This window comes from Ziziphus jujuba, chromosome 1, assembly GCF_031755915.1.
Source record: "Ziziphus jujuba cultivar Dongzao chromosome 1, ASM3175591v1".
Lineage (NCBI taxonomy): Eukaryota > Viridiplantae > Streptophyta > Magnoliopsida > Rosales > Rhamnaceae > Ziziphus > Ziziphus jujuba.
In genome coordinates this window covers 10,526,973-10,544,086 of record NC_083379.1, presented here as the reverse complement: position 1 = coordinate 10,544,086, position 17,114 = coordinate 10,526,973, and the positions used below count along the sequence as shown (strand labels likewise).

The 17,114-nt window shown below is 29.8% G+C and overlaps 2 protein-coding genes and 1 long non-coding RNA gene across 3 annotated transcripts; all 3 read left to right on the top strand.

Moving 5' to 3' along the window:
- The first annotated feature begins 1,083 nt into the window (after positions 1-1,083).
- Positions 1,084-3,118, top strand: LOC107415848 (protein PYRICULARIA ORYZAE RESISTANCE 21-like). Its single transcript, XM_016024254.4, has 3 exons — positions 1,084-1,194; positions 2,389-2,467; positions 2,598-3,118. Exons 1-3 carry the CDS (start codon positions 1,180-1,182, stop codon positions 3,116-3,118), a joined length of 615 nt encoding a protein of 204 aa, XP_015879740.3. The 5' UTR covers positions 1,084-1,179.
- A 1,420-nt stretch (positions 3,119-4,538) lies between these two features.
- On the top strand, positions 4,539-6,194 carry LOC107415941 (uncharacterized). The gene is made up of 3 exons (XR_001581263.4): positions 4,539-4,907; positions 5,029-5,393; positions 5,813-6,194. It is a non-coding gene; the product is annotated as an uncharacterized LOC107415941 (long non-coding RNA).
- A 4,081-nt stretch (positions 6,195-10,275) lies between these two features.
- Positions 10,276-12,864, top strand: LOC112492109 (uncharacterized). The gene is made up of 3 exons (XM_025075162.3): positions 10,276-10,388; positions 11,577-11,655; positions 11,787-12,864. Exons 1-3 carry the CDS (start codon positions 10,374-10,376, stop codon positions 12,455-12,457), a joined length of 765 nt encoding a protein of 254 aa, XP_024930930.3. The 5' UTR covers positions 10,276-10,373; the 3' UTR covers positions 12,458-12,864.
- The last annotated feature ends 4,250 nt before the right edge of the window (positions 12,865-17,114 follow it).

Below are 17,114 nucleotides of genomic sequence, written 5' to 3'. Positions count from 1 at the left end.
TTAATTTTTATAATTAAAAGCAACAAAAATGTTTAAAATGAGCATTTTATAATTGAATCAAATTGTTAAAATACAATTATAACCTTTAATTATTAAAAAAGGACAAATAAAGTTTAAAAATACTCATATAAAAATATAGGATCTACATATAATTGAGATAAAACAAAAAAGATCTAAATAATTTTTTTTCCTTATTAGCTATACTATTTTTATTTTATTTTATTTTGAAGGAATCCTATTGACCGAGAGTTAACGATTTAATAAAAGAAATATATGACAAAATAATAATAATAATAATAATAATAATAATAATAATAAAGGAAGAAGGTATGGCATCTACTAAGCCAAAAGAAGATTGGATGGATGTATGTCAAATGTAAGGCACATATTCCTAGACCAAGTGGCACTTTTAATCGTCTAGGACTTAACAGTTTAATATTACATGATTTTCAATTATTACAAACGACATAAATTTAAAATACGATGAATAAATTAAAATATATGCATTTTATATAAACATTACTATATGTTTATGATAAATGACATATCATATTGTATTGTCTATATAATAATTAAATATAACTTTTTTATTATTAAATTTACAAATAATAATTAAAAATGATATAAACAACAAAACATTTACATAGTTACACCTAATAGTTTTATTTTCTTAGACGGGTTATCAAATAAGGAACATTTTAATGATGGCCCTTGAATTTCAACACTACATGTTCATATCCTATTGGCTAGTTATGTATAAAACAATAAACTAACTATCATGTTGACAATCTGGCTTTTAATGATGGATAAATATAGAATCAGAATGTTTTTACTAAAATTTTGGTTGTATTTATGATATTATATCTTTTAAATAGTTTATTTTTTTTATGTATATAAAAATAATATTAATTTAATATTATTAAATAATTAGTTATTAAAATTTTAATAAAAAAATTTGATATACGTAGAATTGCTTTTTAATTAGTTTTATACAATTTTTAATTTTGTATGTGGCTTTGATTCTTTTTTTTGTTCTTTTATTCATTTTTTTTATCTACTTGTGCTGTGCTCTCTACTTGATCTGCCTACAATCCCCTTTCCCCCCTCCTATTAAACACAATGCTCTTCTTCAATCATTTTAGCTCAGCTTGATCATTCTTAGAGATTGAAAGAAAAACAATGGGGAGCGAAAAGGTACTTTTCTTATTTTATTTTATTTTCATTTATTTTCTGTGGTTGCTCTTCATTTTGTAAGAGTATATAGCCTAATTTTAATTCACCTATAACAAGTTTAAGCTTTTCAAAGCAATGACATCGGTTATAATTTAATATTTTATCAAAATATAATAAAATCCTTTTTATATTGATATTTCACAATAATAACCTTCATGTACTCATAAAAATTTTGATGAATTATAAATAAAAATAAACTTCATATCACAGTACGTTATAATTTTTTTATGTCTTGCTTCTGCATATTAATAACTATTTATAAATTGTATATTGTACAAAATATGTGTTATGTTACATTAAAAGTTGAAGATAAAAAATATATTTATCTAAAATTCTTTTGAAACTATATATGTCTATCTCTTTTATTAATATCTATATTTTAGACTTGACATGCGCTATTAATTAATTATTATGTAGTGCATGGTTAATCTCTATACCACTTGCATTAAAGATGATTAAGTCAAGATAATAATTTTTGTAACTAGATCTTAATTAAATTGTAATCTCCTTGTAATAATATAATTAGTTTGATCCTAACATTTATGACTGTAGAATAGTTTTACTGTTGCAAATCATGGATTCAATGCATGTTATTGCTAGTTTTCAAAAATTAAATTATTTTTCACATGCTGGATCTTGTTTACTGGTTTCCCTGCATGTGTAACCCAATTCAAGGTAATAGGTCTTGTTTATGGGTTTTCCTTGAGTATATAAACCTTTGGAGGTACATTTTTTATTTTTTTATTTTTTTTATTGGGTCAAATGGTTTAATACATTTGAATTACGATTTTTTGCTCGTTCCTCTTATTCATTCTCTTGTCCCCTTATTCCATATGTCAGAACCAGATTCTGTTCATCTAACTCACATTTTGTCTGCAATCAGAAAGTTTTTTATTTTTATGTTGGTATTAGAAAACTAATAATTGTAAAATTATCCCTCATTCCAAAAACAACTATGTTTAACAGTCCTTATTTGTCGGAATAGTATGATTTGAATCAGTATTTAAAATTTTCAACTTTGATATTATGTTAAATTATTACTGATTTAAAAAATTTAAACTGTTGGATTTTTTTTTTTTTTCTTGTATATCAGATTATGTCTAATAATGTAATTTTCTTTTTCTTTTTTTTTTTGGAGTTATGGTCTTGCAACAGGTCACCATGGTGCTGTCTGTGGATCTTAAGTGCAGTAAATGCTTCAAGAAGGTCAAAAAAATACTCTGCAAATTCCCCGGTGAGTTAATATTCCTGTGAATGTCTTAATTCGATCATTATTTTTTATTGATTTGTTTGCTCACAAATTTTATTTTGGTAATTAAGTGAGATATTAAGTGGAATTGTATATTGAGTTTTATTAAAAATAGAAATACAAGACCAGGAGTACGACGAGAAGAATGGGAAAGTAACAATCAAAGTGGTAAGTTGCAATCCTGAAAAGATCAAGGAAAAGATTCTGTGCAAAGGCGGTGGATGCATTACAAAAATCGAGATCAAAGTTCTTCCTGTGACAAAACCACAAACGCCTCCTCCAAAGCCTCCTCCACCGCCTCCTCCACAGCCTCCTCCACCGCCTCCTCCACAGCCTCCAGCGCAGTCAATTGCGATCGGAGTTTGTTGTCAGCAACCTTTCGGTGGGTATTATCCTTGCTGTCGGGGCTGTGGTGGCCAATGCTGTGGTAATTGTGGAAGGCGTGGCCAATGTGGTGGCCAATGCGAAGGAAGTTGTTGTGGAAGGCGCAGTGGCGGCCAATGCGAAGGAAGTTGTTGTGGAAGGCGCTGTGGCGGCCAATGCGATGGAGATTGTAGAAAGCAATGCTGTGCGAACCAATGTAATGCTCCTTTTTGGTGTGAAGAAAATCCAAAAGGAGGATGCACTACCATGTAGATCAAAGCAGCTGGGAAAATAATGGAAAAGATTACAATAAAAAGGAATATGGTCGTTTGTTGATTGAGGGTGGTATACGAGTTGTTAAAAGGTTCCATGATCAAATCGTTGCCCATTTGTATCTGTGTTGTGCGTGTGCGTGCACCTGCTTTTTATTCTATTTTGTTTAATAATAAATATGTTCATCACACACAGGGAGAACACAGTTCGAAAAGAGAGAGAAAAAAAAAAAAATGTAATCAACTGTTTAGTCCGTTTGTGATGAACTTGATTATTGTTATTGTTATGAAATGTCCTTTTATAATATGTTTAATTATGTGCCATTTCGATGATGCGGATATTTCTTTCATTTTCTAAACAGTAATTATATAAGTTAATTATCATGTTTTTTCATTTTTTTTACTTAAAAAAAAGGGAAAAACATTATAATCTATATAATTGTTTTCAAATGGCAAGATTAGTCTATTGCTTACTTTTTCAGTCTATTTCAAGGTAAGCACAAATATATTACCTATATAAATATATATAGATATATATATAATCTTGTCGTGTTTCAACTATCCACTTACATCAATAATTTGTAGCAGTGTAGTTTTTTCCATCTGCCATATTAATCGATGTGGTGTCTATATAAGATGGTCACGGGTCAATTACGTGTAGAAACAACCCAAATAGAAAAACAACGTTCGGGAAATTCCATCACGTGTGAAGTGAAAAGAATAATCCAAACTCATCAAGGAGTTCTCTGATCAATATGTGTCATTTTCTTTTATATATATATATATATATATATACATTAGTGATCAGTTTCGGTACTTTCACGAATATGAATATAGAAGAGAGAATATGCTCATTATATTAAAAAAAAAAAAAACTAGGAAGCTTCCCCATATATAAAGAATTGGGCGTGAGAGCCAAATGAATTGAAAGATTCATATTTGGCTCGGCAAGGATAGCGAATTCATCCAATTACATATATTGCTTATTATAAGTTACGGGATGAATTTTTATACACTTTCTAGATTACACTACACAGAAAACGAGCAACGCTTACAATTTTCGGAATGTCACTAAAACAATTGTTACTGAAGGCCTAGCAACTGTGACAATGACTGTAACAATTTATTCATTGTCACAGATCAAACTCTATCAGTGACAAATTTCTCTGTCACAATATCATAAATTCAGTACAATATTTATGTGAACACATAGTTTTCGTCACTAATGTCTTCAAAATTTCTTGGCGACACATTTTTATTCCTAATGTTTGAATTCAATTGTGACAAAGATTTACAAGCTGTCACTTAAAAGGTTCATATTGACTGATCAATCACTAATAGTGACAATAAAGAATTGCAACTATTTGTTTAAGGCCTAAACGACGTCGTTTAATGCACGCCAACATATGAAAATCCTAAATTTTTTTCTAAGTCCAAATCCCCATTTCACATAAACCCACACATAACTACAGTCTTTTAACTCCACCCCCATTCTGTGTCCAAAAACAACCACCGACTTCTCCCACTTCGGTTCAAAATCACACATTCCGGTCATCCCTTACTTTCCAGCGATCTGAATATGCCCAGCGCCCATGGTCACATTAGCTAGCAACCGTGCCAACATCGAGCCTCAGATCTTGTCGTTCATGAGCGCATCCCGCCTGCGTCACTGCCCCTAACCATCAGATCTGGTCATCATGCGCCTCGTCGATCAATTAAGAACTCAGTGAGCCCTACTCCATCTTCACCTACCTACGTCGTCTATCTCTACTCCCAAATCTCCTTTTCTGGTATGGATTCCTTTTTCTCTGACTTTCCCATTTTTTTTTTATTCTTGTTCTGATTTTGGGTTTTTGAGAGTTTGTTTTTTTCTGCAATGGTTTTTTTTTTTAATTTTTTTTTTATTTTTAGTGTGTGTGTTTTCTGGCATTCTATAGAGGCAAATGTGTGGGAACGGTGGTGGAAGAAGCATCAGTAAAAATAAAGAAAAGGCGAAGGGTATGTGCGCCTTGTAAAATACACTTTCTAAAAAAACCATATCTGGAAAATCAGAAATTGAAGTGGTGGTCGTAGATGAGTGCAACTGAAGCTCAAGGATATTAGTTTGTTGGGTATTTATTTCATTCTCTTTTTCAGTTTGATTGGGCGGGGTGAGGTTTGGGTACCATGGAATACTTGAAAATCTGAAAGTTAAGTACAGTGAGTGTTTAGCAAGGAGAATTGATGCTTGCTAATTGCAAGTCTGTTTCATTACTTAATGGCTTGAAGTTAACCAGGTAGTGAGATACTGCTCTTTTATCTTGAAATTTGTATATTCTAGAATTCTGCCATTTGACTCCAAGTGTTTACTTACACATAATTGGTTATATATGCCCCATTTTTTAATGGATTTTGCAAAGCTAAGGTCAAGTCCTTTGGTCAAGGACTTGTGGCAGGTAGACGCATTACTTGGCACTGTCAACAGTAAATATATTGTTTGTGCACTAGATATACTTGATTTTTCTCTCCTCTCACCTCTGTTAAAAAGAAATAATGCAAAAAATATATATATTTTAAAGCAATACAAGTCATAAATTCAGTAAACCTTCAACTACTAATCATTCTTCATTACTTCATGCATGCTTCTTTCTCAATACTATTGTAGGCTCTTTCCTTCTTTTTTATTTATTTATTATTTTTTTACCCTTGTGTACAGATCTTACCGTCAACAGATTGAATGGAACTCTTTCAGATTTTCAAAGCTTGCAGCGGGTGCAGAATATGTAAGTATATTACCTTAAGTTGTAATATAAACATGGGGGCTTCCATTTATATACATTTGACTCTTTGTGCTTTAGAGGCATAGATTTAGATTCATGGAGTACTGGTAGAGTACCAACCTTCTCATTCTTGGAAATTATCATTGCTCGTTTGGTATAATGTAGTCGAGGCCTTTCATAAATGAGATAAACAGAGACCGTAAGAGAGGGAGAAGATGTGAATAGTAGTTATTTGATTATAAATTTATGTTTTCTTCTGTGTAATTTTGTGTGAAGGGATTGTTATTATTATTATTATTATTAGTATTATTATTATTATCTTTTGTAGAAATTGTGTGAAGGGGGATTTTAATCATATAAATAGAGACATTACTAGCTCGACACGGAAACTAGGTATATGGTATGAAATGGATATTTGAGATTTTTCAAAAGAAGAGGAAATTAAAGAGATAAAATTGAGAATGGGGCATGGGCAATATATGTGTAAAGGGAAAACACTAGAAGGAAAGGGAAAGAGAGAGATACATAATAAAAAGGACAAGAGGAAGGAGGTGAAGCATCCATGGACGAAAAGCTGATTCTGAAATCTGAAATTAGAATCATGAAAGCAAAAGCCGTGACAATTCCACAAAGACAATATGCGTAGATTCGAATAGTGGTCCAGTTCAGCTCCATTCCAAAGCACATATATACTTTGTGGTTTAGAGTTGGCAGTGATCTGCGTGAGGGGTTCTTATTTTGTTTTTCGTTTTCTTCTTTATGAGCTTGGAATATAGCTGCTGCACGTGGAGATTGACCTACTAATTCAAATCAATTCTTCCCGGACATTATATATCAACTCTCATTTATCGGGCATTTACATTTTTTTTTTTTTAACTTAAAATTTCTGAGTGGGAGGCAAATCAATTTTATAATCCTATGGGATGTACAAATTATTGCAATCATATGAGACTTATTAGATATAACTTAATATACGTTATTAACTCCACATTTTAACAACTTAAGTTTTTATGATCACTGTTAATTTAAAATAATATAAAAGTTTAAAATCCTAAACATGTAGGTTCAGATCAACTTAAATTTTTAGAATTAATGTTAACTGAACATAGCTTTCTTAATATTAAGATGGTAGAAATTGAGGAGACACAATATATGGTACTGCAGCTCAAATTTAAAAAACTTGGTGAAGAAAATGGTTGGGTGATTTGAACTCATATAGTTTTCCAAGTTGCTGGACACTGAAGTTGAAGTTGCCATTTGCAAAACCATTTGGACTCTACATGCCTACTGTAGTTCTTGTATCATTCTGTGTAAAATTTTTGTAATGACAAAATTATTTTGTAGGGGCAGGGTATATAGATTCATTTTGTAAAGCAAGTCGAATGCAACAACCTTGATAATGATTGAACCCACTTGTCTATCGCCTTTGAGTTAAGTCCAGCCCAATTGTCCAATTATAGTGAACCTTTCCCCAAGCATTTCGGCCTATACCTTTCTCTAATTAGAGTCCACATTGGAAACTGATTTGCAGGTATTCTTTCTTTCAAGGAGTTATGTTTTAGGAATCAGCTAATTGATTGCTTCTTCACATCACCAATTACAATTAAAAAAAAAAAAAAAAAAAACTGAAATAATTTTTTGCCCAACACTATATAGACCATAGGATGTGATTTTATATTTTTGAAAGTGATTTTAGACATTTCCAAATTACTCATAAACAGAGATATACAGTCCACTTCTACTTTTATTTTATAAAGTCCTTTAAAGAAATTATTTCTTGATTTGTCACACATTTTTGAGAAATATTATTTCGAAAATACATTTAGGTGCTGTTTAGTAAGAAGATAAACATTGGAATTGTGATTAAATTATCCCAATTTTAAGGGTGGGCTAGCAGTTGATAAGATTTTAAAAAATTTAAATTTACAAAATAATCCCTTTTATATAATATAAAGTTATTCCATGTAAAATGATGGGATAATGTTATGCTTTTGATGATTTTTTATTTCTTTTGTTTTTCTAAATGTTTGGTTTTTTTCCATTTTCTCCCGGTTTTTCTTTATTTCTTTATTATTATTATTATTTTTAAATCTCTGTTTCTTCATTTTTTCTTCTTTTTTCTCTTCTGTTTTCTTATCTTATTATTATTATTATTATTATTTTTTTACATTATCTTCTTTTCTTTTTCTTTTTAAGTTCTTTCTTTTTTAATTGGATTTTTTTTAAATCTTTGTTCTTTGTTCTGTTTTTAATCTTTGTATATTCTTTTTTTTTTAATTATTATTATTGCATGAGTTTTAAGTTTCAAGTTTTTCTTTTCTTCTTATTTTTCAATTTCTTTTTTTTTTAATTTTCTTTTTATTCTTGTTGCTCTTTTCAATTTCTTTCTTTTTTTTTTAATTTTCTTTTTATTCTTGTTGCTCCAAAACTCCAACCACATGAAATTAATTTTCATTTTATATATATATGTTGCTCCAAAACTCCAACCACATGAAATTGATAGCATGGTGAAATTCATATATATATATATATATATGTATATATACATATAAGATAAATAATAGTCGAGTAGGTGGAATATATTGACTATACAAGTCTTATTTTTTTTTGCTGAAACAAGTCTTATTTTATTTTGTCTTGAAGGAATCCTATCATGAAATAAAACCAAGAGCTACAAATCTAATAAAAGAAATAAAAATAATAAATGTGGAAGGTATAACTTCCACTAGGGACTAGGTCAGAGTAAGATTGGATAGATTTCGAATCTAGCCCCCGTGTACGTGGACATACTTACCTTCGCAGTACCGTAGAGACACTTCTTGCTTTCACATGGTACATTAGTATTATTGATTAAATCAAATTTTATAACCAATTTTAAAATTAGTGTATGGGGATTATATACTAAATAATCATATTTAATTATTAATTATTATATTTTATAGAAATTACTATAGAATAATAAATAAAATATTGACACATCATTAAAATATATATAAGTGAAGTGGACGTGATCAACTCTGGTAGCTGCTCTAATGGTTAGGCATTCACATTTATGCCCCACACGCACATGTGCGAGTTATGAGTTGAGTAGGATTTGGGTTGATTTATCTAGATAATTCAAAAAAAAATATATATATATTTAGTCTACGTGGTTGCAATTTATCGACCACACAATTCTTGTTTTATTTTATCTTCTACGGACAAGATTCCAATGAGTCAAAATAAGATTGGATGGATTTTGAGTCTAAGATAAATAATAAATGGAATGGGTGGAATTTATTAAGGGCAACTCTTATTTTATTTTATCATTATGTACGTACAATATTCCACTAAATGTGAGATTTTCATTTAAATAATTTCTTAGTTTAATAAATTTGGAATTTATATCATAATTATATTTAAATTTTATTTTTTAAAAAATCATTGTTAATTTTTTTTAATTATTAAAAGATCCATTTGTTATTTTTTTAATTAATTTTAACAATTAAAAACAAAAAAAGTTAAAAATAAACATTTTATAATTGAATAGTATTAATAAAATATAATTATAGCCTTTAATCATTAAAAATATTAGTTAAAAATAGATAGATAAAATTTAAAAAGTAGTTTTCTAAAAATATAGAACCTAAGCATAATTGAGATGAAATTAAAAAGATTTAAATGAAAAAATTTCCGACTAACTATACAATTTTTATTTTATTTTATTTTGTAGGAATCCTATTGACCAAGAGTTAACGATTTAATAAAAGAAATATATTACAAAATAACAATAATAATAAAGGAAGAAGGTATGACTTCGACCAAGTCAGAGTAAGATTGGATGGATGTACGTCAAATGTAACGCACATATTCCTGGACAAAATGTACTTTTCATTGGTTAGGACTGCTCAACAGTTTCAACAAAGAAAAAAATATTACATAATTTTCTATCATTTTATACTATATAAATTTTAAAAATGTAATACGATGAATAATTAAAATATATACATCTTACATGTTATTATATATTTTATCACATTATATTAGCCATATAATAATTAAATATAACTTCTTTTTTTTTTTCTATTTTTAAATTTACAAGTAATATAAAGTGACCTAGATAATATAACAGTTACATAATTACATCTAATATTTTATCAAATTGGATAGGAGAATGGGCAATCAAACTAACCCCATGGTTCTCAAATAAGGATCATTTTAATGATGGCCCATCTATTTCAACACTACATGTTCATATCTTATTGGCTATTTATGTATAAAACAGTAAACTAATTATCATGGTGATAGTCTGGCTTTTAATTAGTTTTATAAAACTTTTAATTTGGTGCGTCACTTTCATTGTCTTTTTCTTTTTTCTTTTTTTTTTTAATCTTTTTGTGCTCTGCTCTCTACTTCATCTGCTTATAATCCCCTTCCCTCCCTCCTATTAAACACAATGCTCTTCTTCAATCATTTTAGCTCACCTTCTGATCATTCTTAGAGGTTGAAAGAAAAACAATGGGGAGCGAAAAGGTACTTTCCTTATTTTATTTCGTTTTCATTTATTTTTCTGCGGTTGCTGTTGATTTTGTTAGATAGTATAACCTAATTTTAATTCACCTCTAACAAGTTTAAGCTTTTGAAAGTAATTATATTGGTTGTAATTTAATATTTTATCAAAATACAATAAAATCTCTTTATATTGATATTTTACAACAATAACCTCTATGTACTTTATAAAATTTTTGACGAATTATAAATAAAAATAAATATTACATTACAATAAGTTATCTACATATTAATAACTATTTGTAAATTGTATGTTGTAGAAAATATATGTAAAGTGATATTAAAGTTCAAGATAAAAAATGTATTTATCTAAAATTCTTTTAAAACTATGTCTATCTCTTTCATTAATATCTATATCTCGGACTTGATATGCGCCATTAATTAATTATTATGCAGTGCATAGTTTACCTCTATACAACTTGCATTAAGGATAATTAAATTAAAATAATAATTTTTTGTAACTACACCTTTGTTAACTTATAACCTCCTTATAATAATATAATTAGTTTTATCCTAACATTTATGACTATAGAATATTTTTACCGTTGCAAATCATGGATTAAACGCATGTTATTGCTAGTTCTTAAAAATTAAATTCTTTTTCACGTGCTGGATCTTGTTTACGGGTTTCCCTGCATGTGTAACCCAAGTTCAAGGTAATAGGTCTTGTCTATGGGTTTTCCTTGAGTATATAACCCTTTGGAGGGACGGGATTGCGGTCTAATACATTTTATTTTTTTGGTCAAATGGTTTAATACATTTGAATTACTATTTTTGGCTCTTCCTTCTTATTCATTCTCTCGTCTCCTTGTTCCATATGTCACAACCAAATTCTGTTCATCTAGCTCATTTTGTCTGCAATCATAAAGTTTTTCATTTTTTTTCTTAGTATTAAAACTAATAATTGTTAAATTATCACTCATTTTTAAAGTAGTTATATCTAACATTTTTTTTTTTATTTGTATGAAATTGTATGATTTAAATTGATGCTTAGGATTTTAAGTTTTAATACTGTATTAAATTATTACTGATTTTAAAAATTTAAACCGTTAATATATGGATTTATTAGGTATATCAAATTATGTCTAATAATATATATATATATATATATATACTTTTTTTTTTCTTTTTTTGAGTTATGGTCGGCAACAGGTCACGATGGTGCTGACTGCGGATCTTAAGTGCAGCAAATGCTTGAAGAAGATAAAAAAAATACTCTGCAAAATCCCTGGTGAGTTTATAGTCCTGTGAATATCTTAGTTCGATCTTTTTTGTTTGTTAATTTGTTTGATCACAAATTTTATTTTGGTAATTAAGTGAGATATTAAGTGGAATTGTATATTGGGTTTTTATGAACAAGAGAAATACAAGACCAGGAGTACGATGAGAAGAATGGGAAAGTGACAATCAAAGTGGTAAGTTCCAATCCTGAAAAGATCAAGCAAAAGATTCTGTGCAAAGACTGTGGCTGCATTAAAAGCATCGAGATCAAAGTTCCTGATAAACCAAAACCACCACCGACTCCTGCACCGTCTCTGAAGCAGTCAATTGCGATCGGAGTTTCTTGTGGGTATCCTTGCTTTCCGGGCTGTGGTGGCCAATGTGGAAATCGCTGTGGTGGCCAATGTGGAAATCGCTGTGGCCAATGCGGTGGTAATTGTGGTGGCCAATGTAGAAATCGCTGTGGCCAATGCGGTGGTAATTGTGGTGGCCAATGTGGAAATCGCTGTGGCCAATGCGGTGGTAATTGTGGTGGCCAATGTAGAAATCGCTGTGGCCAATGCGGTGGTAATTGTGGTGGCCAATGTGGAAATCGCTGTGGCCAATGCGGTGGTAATTGTGGAAGGCGCTGTGGTGGCCAATGCGGTGGTAATTGTGGAAGGCGCTGTGGTGACCAATGCGATGGAAGCTGCGGTAGAAGTCGCTGTGGTGGCAAGTGCGAAGGAAGTTGTTGTGGAAGGCGCGGTCCGAACCAATGTAATCCTCCTTCTTGGTGTGAAGAAAATCCAAAAGGAGGATGCGCTACCATGTAGATCAAAGCCGCTGGGAAAATAATGGAAAATATTACAATAAAAAGGAATATGGTTGTTTGTTGATTGAGGGGGCACACGAGTTGTTAAAAGGTTCCATGATCAAATCGTTGCCCATCTGTGTTTGTGCTGTGTGTGTACGTGTACCTGCTTTTTATTGTATTTTGTTTAATTAGTATATATATGTTCATCACAGAGGGAGAAAACAGTTCATTACATTTTTTTTCCTTTTTTTTTGTGGAATTCAAAAAGAAAAAAAAAATGTAATGAATTTTTTAGTCCGTTTATGATGAACTTGGTTTCACTTTGTGATGAATTTGGTTTTTGTTATTGTTATGAAATGTCTTTTGATAATATGTTTAATTATGTGCCATTTCGATGATGCGGATATTTCCTTCATTTTCTAAATAGTAATTACATAGGTTAATTATCATGTTTTTCCATCTTTTTTTTACCTAAAAAAAAGGGAAAATCATTATAATTTGTATGATTGTTTTCAAATGGCAAGATTAGTCTATTGCTCATTTTTTAAAGAATAGGCTAACCAGTCTATTTCAAGGTAAGCACAAATATATATCCACTTACATCAATAATTCGTAGCAGTGCAATTTTTTCCATCTGCCATATTAATTGATATGGTGTGTATATAAGATGGTCATTGGTCAATTACGTGGAGAAACAACCCAAATAGAAACAAGTTTTGGGAAATTCCATCACTTGTGAAGTGAAAGGAATAATCCAAACTCATCGAGGATCTCTCTGATTGATCAATGTGTCATTTTTTTTTCTTTTTTTTTTGACATATACTCACACACACACACACACACATATATATACATATATATAATTTTTCTTCATCCGGGAGTTCATCCAATTAAATATATTGCTTATTGCAAGTTATAGGATAAATTTTCATACAATTTCTAAATTAGAGAACCACTGTATATATAATCCTGATTACAGGTAATACTTCAAATATAGAATCATGGTTATGAAATACTTCAAGATTTTTCCTCAACTTCATGTAATATAATACATGGAAAAATATATAAAATAGAGAAACAAATCCATAAAATAAATATGCAAAGGACTTCATGAGTAGATTGAATATATATATATATATATATATATATATATAAAATAAAAAAAGTTAGGCCTACCATCGTTGCCTTGCTTCCATTAGGCTTGTCTACCTTGTGTACATAGTGTGACTTTCTTTCCAGTTGTGCTTTTCAGTGAATAATAAATAACTCATCGCCAATGATCACCCAATTTAAGTAGAATGCATGCATGTGAATTTGTTTAAATAGTGTAAACTGAATGATGTAGCCATTAGGAATTCGAACCACTCCTAAGGTACATGCACACTCTCACTTTTTTTCTTTATTCTTCCTTGTTAATGTAAAAATTTCAAGTCGATGATCTGACATTAATATATCCTTTTTTTTTTTTTTTTCCGAAGATATCAAATTAAAGGAGGAAATATATATCTTCTCACGGCCTGAAATCCATATATGGAAGTTAAGTTTAAACACAATATGATTATTATTATCTAAACTTATTTTTAACAGCTCTCGAATATTTTGGTAATATATGTGCATGTAACTTTTTTTCATATGTTTATTTTTCTCTGGGAATTTCAAGGAACCAGCGGATGCAATTTCGTTATAACAATTCCAATAACATAATGACAAAATCTTATAATAAATTAAGAAGGCCAACCACTCAACTGAGATGATATTAAAATTAAGAAGTTTAATAACATTAATTTAACAAACATGAGATGATGGCCAAATTTGATACAAATAAAAATGCAATAAAAAAAAAATCAAGTGGGTGAATTATTACACACCAACCATAAAATAGCTTTTTAAAAATCAAAGAACCTCATCTTCAATATCAAAAAACAAAAAAGACAAAACGTCATCCATGCGTCATGTGGAGGATAGACTGTTTCAGCTTTGTCTGATTTAGAAAAAGACCTCGCTTTAACAAAAATATAAATCGGAAAAATTCTAGTAGTCCCCGAGTACTGACCATTCAATATTACTGTCACTCTTTGAATGCCACGTGTATCAAATTTCCAAGTCAAAAGCTGCTTCGCTTACCTCTTCTCTTTCCAAAGTACCGTTCTACTGTATCTGTTTCTGAAACAAAACCACCACCGAGGATGACAAAAAAAGATTTAAAGTCAGAAGGGTTCATGGTTTCCCGTAACAAATCGTTGCTCCTTTTCCATATCTTTGCCTTCTCCAAAATGGGTTTTCCAATAGAAGTCTTTAATCCTAATCATATATCTTCAATTCTCCAGCAGAAGGCTATCAAAAAGTGATTATTATATTTATACAGTTTCCTCAATTCTAGATGTTTAATTTGATTTGATGATGTTGGCATTCTCTGCCACTCCAAACAAAATTATAAATGGCATTAGATTTTACGTATTATAAAAATGGTGAAGGCAATAGCGAACAAACTTTAAAAAGTTAAATCTCCAAAATACCCAATTATCAGGACATAAGGAAATGAAGAGACAGAAAAACAACAAAACCACAATTACTTTACATTACCAACATCATCAAATCAAATCAAACACCCAGAATCCCAAGCTGCCCTTTTCACTTGAATTTTAGTGGAACCTTTCTGATTTTTCCCCTCTTCAGTGTGGGTTTGGTTTCAGAAAAATAAACAGTAAACGAATTGCGTTTTGAAGAGACCGGAGGAAAATGAAACACCTTCTGACGTGGAAATTAAATTTAATACACATGGCAGTAAGAGAATAGTAGCAGTAGTGAGTGTTCAGTACTTTGGGAGTATTACAAGTTTTTCCATATAAATCAACGTGTTTTGCAAGAATATTTCCAGTACTGTCGGCGGAGTACGTACGCCCTTTTTAATGCAAAGGTGGAACGTAGGGATGGGCAAAAATCGAACCGGATTGATCAAACGGATCAAATTGTCGTATTTGATTTGGTTTGGATTGATTTTAACTTATTAATTGATTTAGTTTTGTTAAATATATAAAAAAATTAAAACGGTTGGTTCGAGTTGCGGATTGGATGAAATTTTATCCAATCCAAGTCTTATCAATTTGATCATCAATTAAACTAATATTTTATTTTACTTTTATATATAAATATAGTATATAATTATAAAATAAAATTATTATTTTATTTATTATGAGAATGAGATTGAAGAGTATGGAAGAAGACTTTTTAAAATAATTTTTATTTTTATGGATTATTAGTTTATTTAATTATAAGTTCATTTTGAAATTTAATATTTTAAATATGGGCTGTATTCTATTTTATAATTAATAATGGTTGTAGATTTGTTATAGAATTTATTTGTTGGTGTATGATATATTTGTATAAATAGGTTGTAGTTGGAGATTTATATTGTAGTTGTATGGTTTTATATTGTAGTATTTTACTTGTATTGTAGTTGTAAGGTTTCATGTTGCATTGTAGTTAATAATTAGTTTATTTGATATTTTTACTAGTTGAATGTATGTTAAAATTATTTAATTTAGATATTATTTGGTTTAGATAATAGCTTAAAAAAAATGCTTAATTCAAAATATAATGTATGAATATGATTGAAGATTAATAATTAAAAAGGCCTAAAAAAACTTTATACAATTTTGAATCCAATGTATACAATTTCTATCTCAAAATAGCATAACTAAAAAAATTTAGTCCGAGGTCCAAACCGACCTAAGTCGTTAACCCAACCCAAACCAACCAATGACCATTGGTTTAATTCAGTTCGGATTGAATGTGGTGGTCGGTTCGATTCGGTTTCGTATCCAATCCAAGCCGAGTTGGTCGGTTTAGTTTAAAAAAATTTATAAAATCGAATCAAACCGCATCGACCTCACCCCTAGTGGAACCATCCCCATGCACTGCACTTTTGTATTAAAGGGAAAGTGTGTATTCCAAGAACATTGAATACATACATACATATATATATATATATATATATATAATTATTTTTTTCGTGTTTTGCATGTTGTCAATAGTATACACTACAAGAAAATTTGCTCTTGACAACAGGTGATGTGCATTGCCGAAATGTTGCATGTAAATGTTGTCCATCTTGATGTTGTCAAAAGTTGTACACCTTTCGCAACAGGCAACGATTATTGCTGAAGCTAAAATTGTGCGTTGTCAATTATTTTTTTATTTATTTTTTATTTTTACTTTTTGTGTGTTTGTGCGTGTGTGTGTGTGTGTGAATGTTGTCAATTAATTTTGTAACAACAAAGATGCGCATGTTGCAACATGCAAAATCATATGCACATAAATCACATCCAAATCAAAATCATAATTTTTTTTGCCTATATGTATCTGCTGCTTTGCCTTTCACTACCAACTTGCCAGATTTGCTATTTGTGCTTACCTCCTCCACTCCTGCCCACCATATAAAAATTTATTTAAAAAAAAAAAAAATCAATTTCTGAACCAAACCCTTTTTTATCTGGGCTAATTAAGCCAATATATATGGTTTAATTAATTTTTCTTTAGCATGTATAAGAAAGTGTTTATTTATATATTGTTTACCAGGCATTTATATATATATATATCTATATATTGTTAGATAATATATATAAGAAATAAAATTTTAGAACCTATTTATCTGCTGGTTGATAGATCTTTTCGAA